General features: G+C 39.9%; 1 protein-coding gene across 1 annotated transcript in view; it reads right to left on the minus strand.

Annotated features, from left to right (window-relative positions):
- LOC129121444 (cytosolic phospholipase A2 epsilon-like) overlaps positions 1–17,164 on the minus strand; it is a 32,797-nt gene extending 15,633 nt beyond the window's left edge. Inside the window, exons 1-6 of the mRNA XM_054634702.2 lie at positions 17,057–17,164; positions 16,586–16,621; positions 10,482–10,554; positions 6,710–6,846; positions 5,855–5,986; positions 5,226–5,266 (exon numbers count right to left, since the gene is read on the minus strand). Of these exons, the coding sequence (XP_054490677.1) occupies positions 5,226–5,266; positions 5,855–5,986; positions 6,710–6,846; positions 10,482–10,554; positions 16,586–16,621; positions 17,057–17,083 (446 nt within the window). The 5' untranslated portion in view covers positions 17,084–17,164. The remainder of the gene's footprint in view (positions 1–5,225; positions 5,267–5,854; positions 5,987–6,709; positions 6,847–10,481; positions 10,555–16,585; positions 16,622–17,056) is intronic.
- Positions 17,165–22,848: the final 5,684 nt, after the last annotated feature.

Here is a 22,848-nt window from a genome sequence, read left to right on the forward strand (position 1 = left end):
GTGTAGACACACATGATAGCATTCACTCAAAATTGAAAAGCTCATAAACAGTTTAAAGTTTTGTTTCCAAGTCAGTATTTTCTTTAAGAGAATATAAATATTTCCTTTAAGAGAAAAACGTGAACTGGCTAAATGCACTACAGAAAATTCAGGAAAAACTTTCAATTATAAAAAACATCAACAACAAACTCAAGCAAACACCTCTGGTCAAAAACCCACAATCATAAACTTTAAAATTTTGTAAATTTTTTTGGAAATGTGTTTCTAAAGAGTTCAAAGAACATTGGTCAGTAATTGGTGAAAATATACTCAGTGTTTCCATCTGTATACAGGTAAATGTGTGCAAGCACCACTCCAGTTTTGTTTCAGACACAAATTTTTGTTCTTAATTACTATTTTGTAGTCAAATAGTTGTAACATTACATGACATATGGTGCCACCATCCTCAAATAACTCATTAAAAATCAAGGAAAGCAAGAAACAGCATAATAGATATTAGAAGACCTCAGCCTGCATAGCCTGGTGAAATGAAAATGCAAAGACAGGTGAAGATATCTGTTCATAGAGGTAAACATCCAGTAAAGTGTAGTATTATTTGAGTTGCTGGTATCAGCAAAGGGTAAAGTTAGGTTCAAAGTTAGGAGGTGCAAGGCATGGCCTTCAAACAGGGTGGGAACAGAGCAGAGCTTGCAAGACCCCTGGGAAGAACCAGGACACCTCAGTCATGAAGGACCAATGGCTGAGATGTTCTGTTGGGTTGTCACCTCTGCTGCCACCCCTGTAAGGAAGCCCAGCTGCTGGTACTTGTTAGTATGGTGGACCTGGTGGTCCATACCTTTGTTTTAAGAAGAGCAAGGGCACTCATCTTTCTCTGAATCTTAGAAAATCAGCTGTGGCTAGAAACATAGCTGAGCTGGTTGCAGAAGAGCTTGGGGATCTTTGAATATTTTTGGCAGGGATCTTTGAATATTTTGCCTACCTTTGGAGCACTGAATAAATTCCACTAGTTGGGATTAGCTGGTAATTTCTCTGATAAGTAACCTGCTATTAGACAGCTCTCATCACACAGAGTTATGTTCCTGTTCTCTTCTCCATCACAGTTTGTGATTTGTGGGCTTTTTTATTGCAGGCCTCAGTTTCACTAGGAGAACTGGGAGTATATTATGACCTGTAGCAGGGAAAGACAAAAACAGAGACCCTGGGCATCCTTCCTCACTCAAAGTCTGTTGCAGGAATGCCTAAGGTTGCAGTGTACTCTATGAATCCAGGGATCATTTCCCATCACCTGGTATACATCAAACTTCTGCCTTCTCCTTTCTGGATTATGCCTGATATAATGGAATGAGTAATTTTGAATATGAGCTTACAGTCACACAGATTCTTATATTGCAGTTCTCATTTAGGCTACTACGCTCCATTTCACCAGAGAATCTGAATTTTTGATACCTATCTAAAAGTTTTGAATTCTTTCATGTCAGATCCAACTTTCCCTTCCTTTAGTTGCTTCCATAATAATGCTACTTTTCTGAGCTTTCTGACAACCCAAGAGAAGCATGGGGGAAGGTACTGTTTCAGTAAAGAAAGCTGTATTCACCTCAAAGGTTCTTTCTTAACGTAAAACTTTTGCCTTCAGTGCTCCTCCACACATAAATACAAACAGTACATTTGGCCCCCAGCTGATGGAGACTCAGCCTGGGGGTTTCTCAGCAGTGCCCAAGCCAAATGACTGGCATGATCTGCTGGCTCCCCCTTCACATGAGGGGGATTTCTCAAAATAACACAGCAGAACTACAGAAAGAAAAAAAAAGACTTTTATTTTCTAAAAATCCTGCTTTTGCCATATTTCAATAATTAATATTTAACTTTTATACAGCTTTTTATACACCTATTTACATTTATTTCTGTTAATTGGGCTTTGTTTTAAACATAGTCTTTCACATTTGAAAAAAAAAAGGGAGAGGGAGCAGAGATGAAAGGTTGTGTAAGAGTAGTCCTTCATTCTTCTAAGAGTTGGTAGAGATGCACTTCCTCAACTTGAGACATCTGAAAGATAAAAGAGGCCAAAAAGAGGATCAGCAGGTACAGCAAATACCCTGGGGCTCTTAGACCTTTCCTTGGAAACTCAAATCACCTTGCAGTTCAGCAGAAGCCTCTTTGTGGCCCTCAGTGTCAGGTGTGGCCCTTAGTAGAAGTCGGAGGGGAGCGGGATGTTGAGCGAGCGCAGCCACCTGCTCCAGCGGGACCCCGTGCCTGTAGCAACACGGATGGGCTCGTTCTGGTGCTGCACCCTGCCCGTGGAGACACAGGAGAAAGCCCAGGTTACCACTGATAATCACCAGAGAACAGCTCAGAAAGCACTAAAGCACACGAACTAGCAGCCTGTGTACAACAGCCTTACCTTTTCTGTCACTGCTGCCCAAGCGCAGCAGCTCTCCCGCCAGCTGGGCTCCTGTAATGGGCCCAGAAAACATTGGGCAGGCATTTGCAATCCCTTGGCTTGGTTGCTGGTGAAAAGGTACTTGGAGGAAGGAACATGCCTTCCTCTCTGTGTCCTTAGGATCAAACATCTGGCCCTCAGTGCCTGCCACTCTGCAGCAGAGAGGTGAGCATTTGCTGGTACTGCAGCAGTGGCATAAGGGTGAGGCAAAACTAGAGAGGGTGTTCATCTTGCTGTTGTGGAAACCCACTAACAAAATGAAGCTTTTCTTCCATTTTAAATAAAATATAGCAGGAATGGATGCAGGAACAAATTATCGTACAGCCTTCCAGTGTAACATGAGGCAATTGTTATAGTGTTGTTTTTGGTAGAGGTAACACAAAACACAACCTTTGCAGTGAAGTTATAGGCAAACAAAACTAGGAGTGGCAAAGCCACTAGCATAGGTGCAACCCAGGAAACATTCTTGGCCTGGGGTTACCTGTCATGTGTGGTATTATTCACCTGAAATGCTGGAAAGAAAGAACAAGCTAATGTAATAAAGCTTGCAATTAGTAAAATCTAGAATAAAGATGGGGAAGAAATTTAAAACTGTGGATAAGGAGCATCAGGAAAAATTGCTGGTGGGAATAGTTATTAATTTCAGAAATAAACTGCCATATCACCCCCACAAATGTATGTGTTTCTTGTTCCCATCACAATACAGGATTTCTAGAAACTATCCCACATGCTTAGCTGTACTTCTTGTTATCAGAGGGCTCTCTCCCACAGAAAATTATCTCTAATCTCTGTCAACACTTCTCCCATCCCACACTGACAAAAAATCTTGCCAAAACCGGCTGAGCTTGTTCAACACAGAAGAGGTTGGTTTGGGCCCATGGCTTTCTGGTGACCCATCTCAACTACTTCACTTGAGTTGTTCAGACCTTTCCAGGGCTCTCCAGTTTATCAATGCAATCCATTGTCTACAATTTTAATGGACAAATCCTTTCATTAATTACTCCTGACATCACACATTCCAAAGTGAGGGGAAAAAAACCACCCTCTCAATATCCTCCCAAGACCACATACTTAATCAATGCAGATGCGGATCCACATCCAGCCCTTATTCCAGACTCAGTTGATGGGAAGAACAGCATTGACCACCACACAAACACAAGAAATGTGAATGAGGGATAGCAGGGGAAAGGTCTATCTGCCTTCTGGCATCAAGCCCATTTTCTCAGTCCTACTGTGAGCTCACATGGACATTCCCTCCCTTATAATGCAGCACCTTCTTGCCTTTGCATGTGGAGTTCTTCATGCCATAACTGTTACATTGGTCACTCAGGAACCACACTATGAATGAAAAACAGTAGATCAGATGCCTTCTTGCTGGAGCAACTGAGCCATGACTGTCATGCTTTTTAAAACCTCTCCCTTGAGACCCCAAAGGATTATTTTTAATGGTACAGTTCCAACCATCATCTTCTAACCAGTAGAACTCCTACTCAGGCATCACTTGTAAAAATTGTCCCACTTCTGATTGTATTGAATACAACTCCAGGAAAACGCAGTCGGCTGCAAGGTCAGTCAGAAGAGTTTGGCACAGAGCTGGTGGCACACATGCTCCAAGACAAGTTCCAGCCTCTGTTCCCATACACAAACCCACTTGTGCACAACATCCAAGCCAGACAACCTACTTGGACCTCCCCCATTAAAGACAGGGTTATCAAGAGTGTGATTCTCCATACCAACTCCATAACCCATCCTGTAACTTGCAAAAGAAGGATATCTGCAGTGCCTACTGGAGCTTCCCCATTGCCATTACTGATGTTGTGACACTCCTGCAATGTGACAAGCACCATTTGCCTTGGTATTGCTGGCCTTCTGCCAGTTCTGGTGCACAGTAAACAACAAACAATCCACCCTGATGAGTCTCCATGAGTTGTAAAAAGAGATTTTGAGACTCTTTCAGCTCTGATAGCTTTTGTGTACGTGAACACTGAAATCTTTCCTTCTCCAGTTCTTAACAGTGGGCTACTGTCCTTACACCAGCAAGTTCTTATTTCCCCTGCTGTCAGGAATTCAAGGTATCCACTCAGGTATTGTCCTGTAAGGCCTCCTGAAGTGGCCCAAATGCCTTGAGAAGGCTCCAGCAGTACCATCTAAGAGCAGTACCTTCTCTAAGTACATCCTCTAAATAGTAAAACTCCACCAACATCTTTCAAGCCTACCAAGTGAAGCTGCTGCTGTCCCTCCAGCTTTCCTGGTTCCTCAGCCCTCAGACTCCCACAGTGGTATTTGGACCTTACTTTATGCAGAATATTTGGTTTTACTTTATGCAGAATATTTCTCTACCACAGCTCCCCATGTGTAGCTAGATGAACTGAGCAGATGAACTTATGGAAGTGCACTTTATAATGTTGTGGGTTTGAAAAACCAGATTCCCCAAGAAGGGGGTAATTAGGGCATTTAGGCTTGGCACTGCTAAGGGTCAAAACTTCCTGAATATTTTCATTGTCCTCATACTTTCTTGTGTATCTCATTGTCTTAATGAGAAAAAAAGAGAACAGGAAGAAGTTGCTGCCCAAAAGGCAGAATTCAAACAAGGAAAAAAATCACATTTCAGATATTTGAAATCTAAAAGTATGTATTCTAAAATTCCAGTTTACTATACTTGAATGAAAACATCTTGCTACTGCTTTTAGAGACTGCAGGTTTAAGAAGCACCATCACATATGAATCAGATTTTCAAACTATTTTTATACTGAATATAACACTTTATTAAGAATTTAGGACTACTCACGTGTTCTGCAGTGTGAACTCCACCTCCAGCTCTTCACGTGCCTGAAGAGAGGAGATAAAAGAAAACAAAGACTGATTACTTATTTTTCTTCACAGCTTTCATCATACCAATTTCATATAATTTTTTAAATATGCATTTAAAATAGAACTTAGTAAAATTCCCAGAATGTAAGAAAACCATAATTTTGACTGAAGATATTCAATTTTTAGATATTGAAGAAGCAGTTGCTAAAATGATTTTTTAAATCTAAATGCTTTATAAGCACATCTGCATGCTTAAGAACGGCTATTCTGCTCAAACAGCCTTTTGTTAAGATTTTAACTCCCAAAACAAAAAGAATTAGCCTCTTTAATACCACTACAGACAAAAGGAGCTGAAAATTCAGAATTTACACCAAGAGCCAACAAACATCCCAGAAATATTCAGAATGAAGACTGGATAACTAGTTATAGGTGGTTCCTGCATTTTCAGCATAGATATTTGTTCTAAACAAAAGCTAGCAAAAAGCACAATTCTTAGAATTGCAGCAAAATACAGTTTAAATATGAGGTTCCCTAAAATGAAACACTGTAAAAGGATCTGTTGGGATGGAAGAATTTACTTTTGTTCTCACCAATTCCATCGCTCACCTGTGGATTCAGCTGGAACTTCACACGAACAGTACGTCCCACAGTGAGCTTATCTATGTCAAAGAGAACTGTGCAGAGTTCATCATCCCTGGTGACCGTGTCTTCATCACACACCTTCAGCTCCAGCACATTCTGCGCAAAGAGGTTAAGAACATAATGGAGTTACTGCTACATCTAAGAGCTCCGTAAGGCAGGAAAATCTCTAGACTAGGTTTTCTTTCTTTGCTCCTTCAGTTTTATGGGAAGGAGAAAAATGAGAAAGGGAAAGAGAAAAAGGAGAGAGACTTGGGTTTATTAGATGTCAGATTACTGATAACTCTTCATACAAAAAAGAAGCAAGTTTGTTGCTTTTCCACAGGCAGACAAGACAAACAGGTCATGCAGAACATTCATGAGTTTGTGATAAATTACTGCATTAGATGTTTCTACATTTAATGCAGTAATTTAAATATTTTATGGCCTTTGGTTCTAAGTGTATAAAACAGTCACAGGTACATAAAAATGGCTTAAAGGATTTTCACAATATCTAGAACTGAGTGGTTTTGCTATTTTTATGCAATCTTTTTCTTGGATTTTGCTTGTTTGTGTCAAGATTTGGGATAGGATAGTAAGGCTATATTCTGAAGTACATTTAATTCCTTCTTATTGCGGTGTAGTACATGTCTAAGTAACAAATATGGGGAATAGAACAACACTAAGGGGAATGTAAGCAACAGTTTGGTTTTTTTTTCCCTGAGGAATCTTTAACATCTTCTGTGTTTGGAACTAGCTATGTAAGTATTGGTTTACTGCAGTTCAGTGTAATCTAATGACTAATGCAGGCACAAAATGGTGAAAAGAATTGATGTCAGTTACCTTGACACGGCGGTCAATCTTGTAGCAGAAAGCTTCATTCCAAACGGGGTTTTTGCTGTTCCTGATGGTCCTGGTCCGAACCTTCTCTGCTGAGGCAGTGGGCAGCCACAGTGTCACATAGCAATCTGAAAGGGTGACTGTGCAGGGAGAAGACGAGCACAGTTAAAATGTGAGAAAGAATTTCTGCACAGTGCCCATTTAACCCTAATAAGACAAAGATAGTATAGCTGGGGCTTTCTTCCTAAAACATACAGGATTAGGTGTAAATAATATAGTGAAGCACTAACAGGAGAACAGACATCCTCACACATTTGTAATGCCCATTTCCACCTTTTCACTCTTAGTTAGGCATACTTTTTTTTTATTTTAATGTTACTTTATACTTGAAATTGTGCCACCCTCCACAGATAGAATATGTTGCATTTAGCTTTATCTTCATGATTATCCAAATGGCTGTGACAGGCAGCACACCTCACAACCTTCCATCTGGGCTATAGAGAGACTTGTTTGCTATCATTTCTTCCCCAGATTTTGTACCTTAGCTTAATGAAAGCCTTTGTTAACATGCTAGCTTAACTGAAGAACAAATTTTTTTCATGAAAGGTGTTCTCGCATCAAAGCTGAAAAATTTGATTTATCACAAATCAGAATGTGCCTATTCCTTATTCATTCATATATTTGACAAAGTTTTTAGAAGTTGTGTGCTCTTCAGCAGTTCTATCAGAAAACAAAATCCATTTAATCACCATAATTAAATTACTGTGTGTTCAATTCCTTCCTACTGCTCTGTCTGCAGACTGGAAAGATGCTGCCACCACCCATGTTTGGGAAGGAAGCCATGAGTGCTAATGAAGACATCAGCTTCTCCTATATTCTGAGTCCTCAAATTGGAGGGAGCACTCCAGGGAGTGAGACTTAACAGAAGCACGATACAAGTACCAATGGCCTTTCTCTCACACCTGTAATGCAATCTCCCTATTCCACATTAGCAGTGCTCAACCAGTCACCTGGTTCTTACAGCAACCTTGTGAGTCAGAGGAGGCCAAATAATTCAGCTCATAGTCAAACCCTGCATCATGCTCAAAACGTGTAACAGTGTTATTACATTATATTAAGAGCAATTACTTCATGTATTTCCTTTTTATCTTTCCATAACAATCACAGATTTAGGTTTTCCTATGAGCCAAACCATGCCTTTACTGTGTTGTTAACCATGCTATCACAACCAGCAAAACCTGGACTGTGATTGTGGGAAGGAAAGCATTTCCAGAAAGAGACCTAAGCCACACCTGATCAGAAGACTGTGACTGATCAGATGTTCAGCAGAGGCACAAATGCAAGCAGATGAAAATGCAAATGGGTAATGATGATTAAATGCTATAGTTTCCATTTTCAAATAGGATGAGACACTGATTACTTCACAGTAGCATTATAAGAATTACACAAATAAATACACTCAGAAAACGAATTTCTTGGAACTGTTCAAGACCATTCCCCCCCCAGATAGAGCTTAGATCAACCTGATCTGGTGGAAAGTGTCCCTGCTCATGGCAAGGGGGTTGTTTAAGGTCCCTTCCAACCCAGACCATTCTATGATGCATTGATTTGCTGAAGATCCCATAATGCAGTCAATGTCAGGGTCCAAAACATAGTCTAGATTTTCAGGCCTCTACTCAAATTTATTAAAATTATCTTGTTCTGAAACATCAGTAAGGAGGAATACTTTTAAAGTATTTTTATTTTTCACTAGTAAATTAAATAGGAACATGTGTGAATGAACAAGAAGAAATGTTCGCTTCAATAAATAAAGCACAAACACTCATGAGAAAATATATGCAAGAGAAATAAATAGTCACAGGGAACACCGAGATTTAACCAGCAAACTGGAAAGCTACAGTGGAGGAAATAAATGCTAACTCAGAATTGTAACAAGTATCGCACTTTTACCTTTAGACACAGGTAGAAAAGGGACATTTTCCTACAGTTGAAAATACTAAGGCTTCAAGGAAAACTAGCTGAAATGTTTACCTTATTGATTGCCTTACAGAAGATGTAAACACTGCCTGAATACCCTTCCCACTGCAGACAAAGAAATGGACAATAATACAGTTTTTTCAGACAATAAATTTTCTGTTAAGAAAATACTCTTAATGAAAAGCTTACAAATCTCTCTGCCAGAAACACTTTAAATAAGTGTTTGGGATGCCCAAGTTCTGAATTTGGGGCATCTCAAGGGGATCAAGGTATGATATTCATCTGCTCTTGAAGCCAGAACACCAAGTAAGAAAGCCATATAGTGTGGCAGACATACCAACAGGTTTAGCCAAAAAAGATCCTGATGATTCACTGTGATAAGGAGTGACTGAGCAAGTTGCTCTGAGAAGCACATCCACACGGAAATGAAACACAAACAGGCAGTACAGGAATACAGAAATGCACACTCAGTTGTTTATGTGGGTTTGTAGATGCAATTTCAGTGGTGGCCTGATCAGATCACATATTTGGTTGGCGCAAAACACCATTTAGGCATTTTAAAATTTGGATTTTGATAAGTAAAAAGTTGTACATACAGCTATAAGCTCATGAAATGTGTGCTTCTATACATAAAAAAAGAACTTTAAAAAACCCTTAACTTTACACCTTATAAAGTGTTCTCACTTTGTCTAACGAACCAAAGAAGAAAGAGAAATAAGCAGTAATACATGTAATACAGGAGTATTACATTGTGGAAGATGCTTAAGTAACCCAGAATACCACATATAAGTGCAGCAGAGATTTCTTCCCTGATAGTGATCATTCAAAAATACTGTTGTAAAGCACAACTTCTATGTGATCTAACCACATTCCTCCTGCCAGAAACCACCAAATCCAACCTCTGGTAAGTTTTTCCCTCTACTCTTGACCCATCACACAAGTTAAAGTCTATATCAAAATATAGATTACATTAACTAAAATTTTCTTACAAACTATGATGTGCTGCATGAAATTCTGAGCACACCAAAAGAAAATTGATTTTGGCCATGTTCAGCAAGATTTTAGGAAACAGTGTGGACTTTTTTTTTATATCTTTCAGATTTATTCATGTGGCTTTAGATTTGAATTTTCTAAATCTCTTTGTCTTTATTTCACCTTTTTCTTTTGAAGTCTCAATTCTAGATATCCTTTTTTCACTTCCCTTCTCTATCCCTCGCTTAAACTCCTGTCAGGTGCTCAGAGTATTGCTCTGTTGATTTTTTTCTGACTTTTAAATGGCTCCATTCTGTACGTTAAATTAATTCCAAGACACAATGGATTTTATCATCAGTTCCTGGATATGTACAAATTCTGCAGAAGTAATAGAATGTTTTTGCTTGTAAATATTTTGTTTTCATAGGCTTTTCTTGCTACTGCTGATTTTACATCTGCATTGCCAGTTCTCTCCTTTCTTCCATCCAGAAATTCTGTAGGAAATACTCAGGTTTCTTACTTAAAAATACAAGCATTTTCATTCTTTTCAGAGCAAATCTCAGATCAGCAGTTAGGTCAGAAGGTTAGGAAATATATCTCAAACAGTAAGATATGAAAAAAAAATATAAAATGCATCACCTTGCTTGAGTAAGTCCCTTTAAATTTAAAAGGAGAAAGCAATGCTTCAGTATTGTAATATAAATGATTCTTTGAAACTTACAGCAATATATGCTTTTATTCCTACAAAATTTGAGAACAATAACATTGTCCAAATATTTTCTTTAAAAAGTTATAAGAACCATCCAAGAATAGTAGAAGTACTCACGCAAGTCTGCCTTCCGGGCATTCCTCACTCTCAGTATTTTTACAGTGAGCAAGTTGAAGGGAGATACTGGTGCCTGCACAAAAATTCAGAAAAGGAAAAAATGAAAAAAAGGATGACATTATTATTCCAGGCTGTAGTCACAGACTACTGTAACCCTGAAATTTTGAGGACGTAGACAGTACAGTTTTCAAGGTTGAGACAATACAATTCATCAAACCAAGTAGAGCAGTAAAAAATCTGTACAGATTTTTGGCACAGAACTCTCTTCAGGCCTGAAATAGAAGTAATATATTTCAAAATCACTCAAGTTAATGATAGGTGCCAAGAGTTTGATTTGATAAAGATCACGTCTTCAGATCACAGCTCCCTTATTATCACAACAAACACCCCTGGAGCACACTCGTGGGTGTCTTCACCTCTCACACACCACTGCCTGCAGTGGAACAGGTTGTCTCTGGGACACCAAATACTGTCACAGGAGCTGTGAAAGTAGAACTGTCTACCATGCACCAGCACAAGCTTCGACACCAGCACAAAATTCTGCAAACAGCCAAAAATAGAAATGCAGCTGACATGATGAGATACTTCTCTTGAAGACTCTGGTGAACCTCTGATCTTCAGCTCTGACCCCCAGCAGAAAGTTACAAAAATCATCCCAGAGTTGATCTTGGGAATTAACTCACAACCCCACTAGATATCAGAAACCTTGAGCTCAGAGATATCAAGTCTCTAATAACTCATAACCTCCATGGCTCATACTAATGAATCTTCATATTCCTCAGGCTATAAATTAACCCTTTCCCCATTTCACCTTTGAGACAACTGCTTAACTTCTTACTCTCTCTCACATACTAATATCTCCTCTTTCATATATACTATCCTTCATTTTAAACAAATTTATGTACAGATACCATTTCTCTCAACACTTGCTTAAATTGATATTTAGCATTCCACTTACTGATTCTGTTTTAGAACAAAAACAAATTTTAATGTGCCCCAAATTTTATCTAATCTTTCTATCTGTACCAGCTGGTGAGAACAAGACACTAATACACTCTGGGGAAAGAGATACTGGAAAGCAGTGCCCCAGGAAACGTACATGGGGGTCCTGGCTGTGGCAAACTGGATGTGAGTCAGCAGTGCCCTGGCAGCCAGGAAGGCCAAGCTTGTCCTGGGGGGCATCAGGCACAGCATGGCCAGCCTGGCAAGGGAGGGGATTGTCCCACTCTGCTCTGCTCTGCACTGGGGTGGCCTCACGTCTAGTGCTAGGGGCAGTTTTAGTTTTATGCACATATTGTGGCATGTTTAGCCACAATACAAGAAAGACTTAAAACTATTAGAGAGTGTCCAAAGGAGGGCAACAAAGCTGGTGAAGGATCTTGAGGAGAAGCCACATGAGGAGTGGCTGAGATCACTTGGCCTGTTCAGCCTGAAGGAGACCGAGGGGAGACCTCATTGCAGTCTGCAACTTCCTCATGAGGGGAAAAGGAGGGGGAGGCACTGATCTCTCCTCTGTGGTAACCAGTGACAGAACCCATGGGAATGAGATGAAGTTGGGTCAGGGGAGGTTTAGGTTGCATACTAAGAAAAGATTCTTCCTCCAGAGGGTTGTTGGGCACTGGAACAGGCTCCCCAGGGAAGGGGTCACAGCACCAGCCTGACAGAGTTCAAGAAGAGTCTGGACAATGCTCTCAGGCACACAGTGTGATTCTTGGGGATGGTGCTGTGCAGGTCCAGCACTCTATGGTCCTTGTGGGTCCCTTTGTACTCAGAATATTCTGTGATTCTACCTCTACCCATAAGCCCTCTCTCTCTTATTTTCATAGATATATTATAACCTCACAAAGCTAATACAGCATCCTAACACAAACACATGGGCTTTATTGCTTAAGGCAGGCATCAGAAGTGCCTGTATTAATCATAAAGCAGGAAAAGCAAAAATTATACACTGATATTAGCTAATAACTAATATTAGCTAATAACTAATATTAGCTAATAACTTGCTATTATTTCCTTCATACAGGCTATACATTTTGCCAAATTATGTCTTTTCAGCAGTATCACAGGATTTATCCTGAAGTGCTTCACAATGCTTTGCCAGAGTGTCAAGCAACTGGGACCATAACATGACATTGGACAATAAGCCAATGTAATGAAGGAGGTCCTAGTCCTCTCACCAACGAAAACCTCAGCACCTCTGAAAAGTCAGCAGGGAACATAAACTGTCTCCAAGAAATAACCTGAGTAATCCCCAGAGGATCATCTTGCACTTCCCTTTGAGTTGACAAAGGGCCTGAAGACGCAGAGCTGAGGGGCAGTGAGACAGCAGCAGGAGGCTCAGAGCAGTCACTGATATGGGCACATTTGTTCTACATTATCTGACCTGTCCAGTCTCTCATACAGGGCAGTTTTACAGAGCACAGTTTGCAAGCCCTGGGATTGTCAGGTGTGGGACATTCCAGTTGTCACAAAGACTGTATCACACCTCTATCTGCTCCATTGTTCCAAACATGTCCACAAAGGATAACTTGGATAGACTTGAAAGAAAAAAAGTTCTTTGGGGGAAAAAACAAACAAACAAACAAAAAAGGATTACAGTCTCCAATCCCAAGCAACCAAAAGATATCAGGCCCAGACTATACAGCTGAAGTGCTACAACTAATTTTCTATATGAATAAAGTAGTAGTGGGTAAAAGTGAAAAGCCCTCCTAGACACAGGGACCAGCAGCCAAGGCTTGTCTATCCCTGACATCTACTGACATGATTTTTACATTTATGTTTTGTCCCTGCTTTCCCCATCCAATAAATTGTAAGTGTTTTTGACCTCAGAAATGTTATTTCAGAAGATGGGGAGCATCTCTCTTATCCAGAAAGGAGGAGACTTGCATTCCTTGATTACAGAAAAATTGACTTGGGCACAAGTTCCCCATTCCATGGAAATTCTATTAATTACTGGGCTTAACACCATTTTAAAAGAATAACCCTGGCTCAGCTATTGGAAAACAAGCACCAAGACCTTTACTTTGTGAATCTCAAGTGAATAGTGATATCTCCCTGCAGCCAAGTGCCATGTGGGGATAGGAACTGTGAAAGTTGTTCCCAGCTGTCCATGTTACCTGGCTGTTTATGCAATTTTCTGCACAGCTATTACGATTCCATTCTGATGTATCTTACTCTCCAAACTTATGGAAATGATCCTCAGTGCTCAGCTTTGGGTTGTGGAGTGCCTTCCCACACTAAAGTCCTGAAAGTCCAACTTTACAACTCCTAACTTTATGGTGCCTGAATGCGTTACCAAATCTAGCTGTCAGCCACTTACTCAGTCACACAGAAAAACTTGTCCTAAACTGGATAATCTCCTAGCAATTGGCAAGGACTTCCACATCCTTGCCTTTTATGTGATGATGACCATATCACAGACTGGGTAAGTTCTGAGGCCAGTTATTACAGTCAGTCATTACACACTCTTCAACTTTCGGCTTCTATATTTATTTCATCTGAGACATGAATCTTACCTCATAAACCGGAAACACAAGCCAGGCATTTTAATGATCACTTTTGAAATGACTTAAATATATGAGGTTGCAAATGCAAGACTTGGTCACACTGTCCTACGTCAGATAAAAATTCAATTAAGTCCTGTGGCACACTTGTGCAATCCTCACATATCTAGTCTGAGGGAAGGCAATAGTAGTGTTCACATAAATGAGTGCTCTTCCATATGAATCAATTATATAACTGGTCTCTAAAATTGCTCCATTTTAGTTAAGTTCCAAGCTTAAAAGTCTTACACAGATTTTTTTTCTTAAAGAGAAAAGAGTGAAACTCATACAATATTCCCAAGTCTCATTAAGAGATAAGGCAGTTATCAAAGTGCGTATGTATCTGGGGGAAAGCACTATTCCCTTAACTTTCTCATCAAAGAGGAATATAAATCTCAACACTACTTAAAAAGCTATGAAAAGCAACAAAGAAATCACTCACCCTGTCAGAAAGAGTAGCAGGGCTTTAAAACAGATCACTGCCTTGCTTCTGACCTGGGTCAGGTATGTGGCACCTTTTAACTTCAAAGAATTTTGGAGTTAAAAGGTGCCACATACCTCAAAGGCAGGCAGGATTTCACCTCAGGTAAAGTCAAATGCATAAGAAACACTTTTCCTTGTACTGCTATTTTATATGCATTTCACTCATTTTAAATACTCTGTAGCTGGGTCTTATCAAGTCGGTAGAAGTCCCCACGTTTGTTTCAGGATAAAAACAAATGGAGCAGCACTGAGTCAATGGCTGCTTCTTTCCAAGAGCTATGCAAAACTTCTGTGGCTTCAGACTGCAATTTTCATGTGGTTTTTTTTTTCCCTTCCTGTTTGCAGCTGCACAGCTGGACGTGTGTTGGAATGGATCCAAATCTGAGAAACCAGGATTCCCATAGTTCAATGTGTTTTGTTTCCTCAAGACCACACCAGTAATTTATGTGATCTAAAAAGTATTACTCTTTTGACTGTCAGCATGAGGGCACTAACAAATTTTTCTTACGAGCTATTTTACATACTCTTTCTAATGTATATAGCTGCTCAAATTGAAAACCCACACATCCTACTAGTTACCCTGAAACTCACTCTGACAATGAAAACTCATTTCCTTGACTGAGCCACTGAGTAACAAAAAGCAACTCAGGTATACTAGGCTTATCTACTTACCATAAATACAACTTTCATGGAAAAAAAAAGGAATAAAGTTCAAGTCCTTCCTGAATTTTACCTCTGTGAACCTTGGAGATTCAGGGCAGAAAGAAGGAGCTCTGGGTCCTGCTCTAAATTGTAGGTACTGTATTCATGTCATGTCACCCTAAATACTTTGAAGATAAAAGTAACAATCTAAAGCCATGCAATTGTACAGGTCTTGCACCTAGGGACCTACTAACAATGTAAAAAGCACTACAGATAAAAAAAAAATCAGATTGGTCTTCAAAACACAGGCTAGAACTCAAAATACGAATTTTTATTATTCTAGCACACCTCTTAGGGCTGTATCTACAGAGACCTACATCATTTTAGAAGCCAGTTTTTGAAGAAATTCTGCAAAGTCTTTACCACAGCATTTCACTTAGAACAGAGAATATACGTGACTCTCAGGCACAACCAGGCATCAGATACTATCAATAACAGCAAACCTCCACAAGGCAAACAGAATTTACCACCATTTAAAAGATTCTCTGTATCAGTCTGGTTTCCCTATCTGGATGCAAAGCTGGGGAGTGCCCACATCACTGAAGGAGGGGCAAAAGCCCATCTTGCAGACAGATCTCCAAAGAGTTTCAACTGATACTGGCAGCCCCAAACCCACTGCAAATGCCAGAGGACAGCCTCATCCTGCTGTCAATGCCTTTGCTCCCATTCACTGGCTCATAGGAGCTTATCTGATACATTTTCCTTTATGCTAATACCTCTTAACATAAATGTCTGCTAATTGCCCAGCCATTTTTAATTTGCCTGTGCAAAGAATTCGTCCTCAATTCAGCCTTTACAAAACACCTTTTGCTCTTTTTTAGCCTTCAGAGAAGTTTGGGCACTACTCCCACTCTTCCTGGGCTGATAAGATCAAGCTTGTCAGGAGACTGAATTCACCACATTTATTCCACCGTTTTACCTGTGAATGCTGTGCTGCACAGAGAATTGCAAGCTCTAGGATAGACCATCACACTGCAAAGAAAGGCTACAAGGAATACCAGAACACTAGGAAGACCCATATAAAAGCTCTTCTTATAAAGGAATAAACTGTAAGAATATGGGAATATTTCATCCAAAGAAATCCAAACACACAAGAAGGGAGTGATTAAAAATTTGATATAGTTGAAGTACAAACCAGCCCAGATAAAGCACAACACATAAGCATCAGACACCAACAGCAGCCAGACTACTTAAAGCTTATGGAAAGCCATGGCAATACTCCATCTACAGAGCTGAAGCCGCAGCTCAGCTTTTCAACACTCAGCAAACTTTGCAACACAGTTTTCCCCCGAGCCATTGAATTCCTAAAATATTTTCTGGTGATCTACATTCAGCACTGGACAGTATTTAATGAAGGGCTAGCTAATTGCTACCTACCGTTCTCACCGCTGGTGCTGAGGTGCTCGTAAAAGTCTAGGAAAAACAACACAAGGCAAAGTTAAGAAAACTAAGCTACATGTTAAATGCTTACTTTAGGCTGACACGTCAAAACATCTCACATTCAAGGATACATTTAGAGCTATGCTTTTAGCTGCATCATTAAGCGCTTTACCGACCACCATCACAACTCTCTTCCAGCTTATTTCATCTTTTTTACAGGAAAGCAGAAGCACAGTAAGCAATATTTCTAGCCCTAAAATGTGGCTCGAAAAGACAAGTGTGCCATGAGGTTCTGCAAAAGCCTAGACTAGGAAAGCCATCCTTGCAACAAGATCTGAGGAACAGCAAACACGATTTCCCTTGATTGCCCATACAACACAAACCACTTGTTCTCTTCAGTGATCAACTTCACTGGAACACCAGGCAATTTTACCCACTTTACACTTGCTATCACCTTGTTTTGCTTACCTCACTTGTGCTTAAATTTGATCCCATTGCAGACCCAGTTGCATGTAAGTCCAGTGTTAAAGGTTACTAAGTTGTACAGCTGGCAGGAGCTCCTCATGCAGGTTAGGGGTGGAGGAATAGGGATTTTATGATGAGGCTCTCCTGCCCCACCCCCTGATTATTTCCAGTCATTAGACAGTCACCTCCCTGCTTCCTGCAGCCTATAAGAGCACCTCAACTGAGTCAGCAGAATGAAGAGCAATTCCTTTTCTACCCACTGTGATGTTCAGGGAGGGTGCTGAAGCCCCTTTCTGTCCAGGTATTGCTCTCTTGAAATACTAGTAAAGAAAAATTTTGTATTTATGCAACAGCTCTAACCCCCAAGCAAAGTGCTTCTGACTAATTAAATCACAGCTCTCGGAGTATCTCTACACTGCCACCATCATGCTGTAAGGTAGTAGAGATGTCAGCAGCTTCTCTCCAAATGATAAATTCAAACACCTGTAGCAGTCTTCCCATAGCAGCACAGATCAGGCAGGTAAGTCCTGCAGTTCAGCAAGGTAACTCAATTGTGATGCCACAACTGGATGACTGCAGCACCCCCAAAGTTACTTTGAGCATCTCTGTGCTGCATTTAGCAACTTCAACACATGCTGAATGTTCTTTGTCTGGATATTTATTGTATATACCGAAAAAAATGTTAATCCATGTTCAGAAATCTTGCAGTTTGATATTAAATCAAACAAGAGGGAAGGGAGGAGCTATTAGCAGCAGGTGAAACTTGGGAGTGGAAGGGTGAGGCAGGAGAGAGAGTTGTGCTCTCCTGCAGGGCCCTGGGGAGCACAGCAGTTCACCCACCCTCAGAGCTTACTTCAAAGAGGTCTGTGTGTGCTAGCTCTCACAGTAAGTCCAGCAGACACACTGTGAGAAACTCCAGGGCACAAAACCCTGCCTGACTGCTCTACACCCCGGTGTACAGTGACTCACTGCCTTGTAAAGTCTATCAGGGTAGTCCTAAACTAGCATGCATGTGCAGGCTGGTAGATTTTGGAGCATGCAAGAGCAGACTCTGGCTCTACCAGACTCTTTCTGCCCTCTCTGACAGATGATAGGAGGCAGCAGGTACCCAGTCTTGCATCATGAAACTGAAATGATTATTTTAAACCAATCTTACTTGTATTGGTGTTCAATACAAATTCACTTGATGCAGGCAAAGAAAGCAACCTTGTAAACTGCAGCAGATGCCACCTTAGTGCACTCCCCTGTGCTATGGAGGCTGGTATCAAAATAATTCTGCACAGAGGAAGAGAGGAGGTGTCCAAGGAACGTCACTGGAGTAAAATCCTCTTTTCAGATACAAGTGGCTTCCTTCTATGTTTATGTCTGGTGATAAACATATGTGATGCCTCTTCAGAAGATCTTATTCAAAATACGCAGTGGTACTCTCTGGTGGTTTCCATCTGAAGTATTTAATGGCTAGCTGCTTGCTTCATAGGCACACTTTACACTGTCTTCTCAGAATCAAAGGAAAATGGCTCATAAACATGAATCTACAGCTTCTGAAATGCTCCTTAAACCAAAAGATATTTCCAATGAACATGTGCATCTCTACCCCAAAGACAAAATATCTCCTTGTAACTTCTCTCTTTATATCTGTGTTAAATCCTTAGGAACAAACCCTGGTGAAGCAGTCACAGCTGAGAATCACTTGCTTGCCTTCTCACACAACTAGTTCTTTCCAGCTTCTGAAAGAATGTTCCCTGGAAATATTCCAGTATTAAAATTTAAAGTAGGAAATAATTTTCTTTAAAAACATCTGCAAAACTTCTTCTATCAAAGGAAAGAGGGTAGGATATCCAGCTCACTTTGCCCAAGTTGTCCCAGCAGATATATACACCTATACACATTTCTATCATCCCAGCTGTTTCACAGCCAAACAAGACTCCCTGACACTGCATTCTCTTACCCATACTGTTTTTAAGATCCATACATGAGACAGCACTTCACAATTTATAAAATTATTCCAGAGTCAGTGCATCTTACCCACTAAATGATTTCCTGATGTTTCAGACTGTTTTTCTCATCTCAAAACAATGTCACCATTGCCATTCCCAAAACATGTTCCTAAATATTTCTCCCTCTCCTGCTCATAACAACCATCAGGTTTTTAGCTGGCATTTTCTCCTTTAACCCCTACCTGTCCACATCACACAAGAAGGCTTTGGCATACACTATGTTTTAAAGACCTGGCAAATTTATGGCAGGCAATCTCAAGAGTTTCTCATTCATGCGGTGAATACCTGATAGAACTAAGCACTGAATGTTCACAACACCTCTGACAGTAAGTCCTTGTCAGCACTGAAAAACTTGATGGCTTATTCACTCATGTCTATTACACCACTTGCTTAAAATAAAAAATCATGAATTTGCAGTTTGTCCCACTGGACTTTTAGAAGTAGAAATGTCCCTAGGATCATAATTTCAAAAATATTACAACTTCCAAGGTCATGTACTATGTTGAGGTTTTTGCATTTTTCATTAGATCTTCCACAATTCAAAGACAATTTCAAAGACAATCATTAAGCATGCATTAAACAAATTCATATCTAAATTTACCCAAAGTCTAAAGAGCCATATATTGCCTCTTTTTAGCAATCACATTTCCACATTAATAATTTTAAATTGCCAGAGATCATCATTTACATACATCCTACTTACACTCTTACTTGGATTTTTGAAGATTAGAGAGACTGTGTAACTGATGACAGAACACTCAACAGTCTCTTTAAAGCTCTGAACAGTAACAAGGAGAATAAAAAGGAAGACGTCATTTTCCTCTGCTATCATGCACTGTCAAGTGCACATTTACATGCACATGATTTCGCATCTATGTATTAATTAAGGCAAGGTGGAGAAAATATATCATTCTGATCTAAACTGGCCAGCTGCAAACGCTAGTTTCCCCTTAATTGTATAATTGATGATTGTATATCTGACTGCAATAGGTCACAGGGAGGAATAACAGCTGCTTTCAATACTCCACAATTGCCTTATGTGCCACTTTGTCACCTTCTGATAATCCAGGACTACAGAAATATATGACTAATGGGGGACTTCATTTTACTGCAAGTATCCTTGTACCATCCTTGGGATGACAATGGGAGCAGTCATCATTTATACACCCTGAACATAACAAGAAGGGTAAACATTCAAAGCAATGCTAGCAGTGTTAAAAAATGATAGCCAGATGTCACATTAGAAAATAATTACTCAATATTAACAAATTAAGCAATTTAACAAATGTAGTGTCAGATCTGTAGCTTGGGATTTTCCCTGAGCTTTCACTTTGTTTTCCTTCTTTTTGTATAAGGCTTCTACAAGCTACAAAATCTACTAAGACCTCATCCTGCCAGTCAAAGAAGAGCAAGCAGCTAAAGTCCAACTCTAGTTACACAAAGACTTGAACTCAATAATCTCCAAAGACAAGGTGTACCATGGATGACAAGCATCACTTTCCTATCCCAAGATGTTGGACTTTAGACTCTGAAAAACTTAACTTTGACTTCATAATTTTTGGCCTGAGGTTAATTTTAAGGAACTCTTTGGAATAAAAACCAGAAACACCAAAACCCAAAACCAAACAAAATATTCCCCCCCATATATATATGTATATAACATTCACATTAATATGGTTATTATGTTGGCATTTTATTTTCATGTTTCCATGTACCACACCTTCAAAACACCTGTTTTTCAAAACTCTATAATATTCTTTTATTCATTGGAGAGAGAGATCATGCTTGGTGGCGGATTACATTTTTGCTTGAGACACTATTCTGATTATGACATATATGAAGGAGGGGTTGTGCTTTCAAAAGACTATTGAGAAACTGCATTAAAACAACTCCACATGCCCTTGATATGTTTTGGAGAGATAAAATCTCGCTCCTCCTACTCATTCACATGAAGTAATTGGGCTGCTTTTCCATTCAAAAATCATCGCTAAAGTGTTCACCCATCTGTTAATATATGCAACCCTGCCTTCAGATTTGTTGCAACAGAATTTCAAATGCAATCCTCATCTCAAAAATCAGTAGCTCAAAACCTTTGTCTCTGCCCCTCCCTGTGCTCTGTAGATCTGAGCATCCAACAGCACCTCTCTTTACCTTTGCAGGAGCACTCAGAGGTTGCCTGACCTTTCCAGGTTCATTCAACACTTCAGGCACTTGTGAAGCAGCTATTTCACTGCCCTAACCCCAACAGACCACAGGTATGAAGAATACCAGCACCAGCCTGTGTCAGCTAATTGTCCAATAATTAGGCAAGACGCATAGCCAGGACCTTTACAGGGAAATCTAGAGCCAATTTCAATCTGAACCAATTCTCAGAATATCAAAAAGCCACCTCATATTGCCAGCTAATTAAGGGGGTAACTTCATCTACAGTCAGCCTAAGAGATGTTTGAGCCCTAATAGAGACTGCAAAGATTCACAGCTAATTGTTTTCAGGATCATGACATTACATTCAGCAGAGCTTGTGTGACACAGGTCACAAACAGGTGTTTACCAAAAGAAAAAAAATTGCTGCTGATCTACCTGGGTCATAAATAGAACAATTGCATCAATGCTGAATCATTTTGAAAAATCCAGCTGATATGTCACTGAGCCTAAGACTCAGATCCATCCTTAAAAAATACCACCAGTAATAATGAATGTCTCTGTTATTTTTTGATTAATAGCTGGCAAGCCACTCAAACAAACATCTCTTCTCCTGTCCTTTTATGCTGCCTTTCACCATCACATCACAGGCAAGATTCTGAATTATCTCTGTAATGTGAACATCATAGATGGTCTTTAACAGAAGCAGCCTTTCCTTCCCCAAACAAGAAATAAAATCAGTCCATTTTGAAGAAAACTCACAAGCCACTAAGGCAAGACCATTAAGCTTGGCTCTTCCAGCTAAAACATTAGTCTCATGCAGTGTTAGGTTCTTGGAGCCAGATCCCAACACAAGCACCAGCATCTGTCTGACTTAAGTCAAAATACTGAGCTGCTAAGCTAGACTATTTAGGCAGCCTAAGATTTTTAGTGGCTTTCTAAATTGGCCCAGACTTCTGAAAACAGACTCCCTTTCCTCAGCTCATTCTAAGCCATCCTAATTTTCCAGATCAGCGGCCAAAAGCACACATCATCACCACACCTTGGGTGAGTAAAGCTGAAGGCCCAGCGCCAAGTGTTGCAACCACCAAAACCCAGTGGGTGGAATACACAGGCACATGGTGAACTGCTTATATTCATTCTTCCTGGAGCTCTAGTAATGAAACTTGAAAATCTTAAAAATACTGAAGAGATACTTTGCAAAAGAAAATAATCACATTTTTAAGCCTCCATTTCATTATTGTTTAAAAATATATTCATGAGCATAACTGAGCTGTCACAGTGACACTTCCTTTTCTTCTTTACTCACTGAAAACTATTGCAGTCTTACTAGTGACACATAACATCAAATTATCCTAACCAAGGGCAAGAAAAAAGATGAAAAACTGGCTTTCTGCATAAGAGGGCCAGTGAAACAGAAAGATCTATCAGTAACTGAGGAAAAGGAAAGTTGTTGGACTCGACTGCTTTAGATCTATGAAAAGGACACACGAAGGTTACTGCCAACAGTTTCCTCTTATGAAGGGAGACTTACTGGTTTGATTGATATTGCAGCAAATCTTGACAGACACTGGTGGGGATATCTCCTGTTAAATGAACTGATGCACAGAAAAGGACTGGCTTAGAGGTAACAATGTTATAATGTTATCTCCTGAG

The sequence above is a fragment of the Agelaius phoeniceus genome, chromosome 6, assembly GCF_051311805.1.
Source record: "Agelaius phoeniceus isolate bAgePho1 chromosome 6, bAgePho1.hap1, whole genome shotgun sequence".
NCBI lineage: Eukaryota > Metazoa > Chordata > Aves > Passeriformes > Icteridae > Agelaius > Agelaius phoeniceus.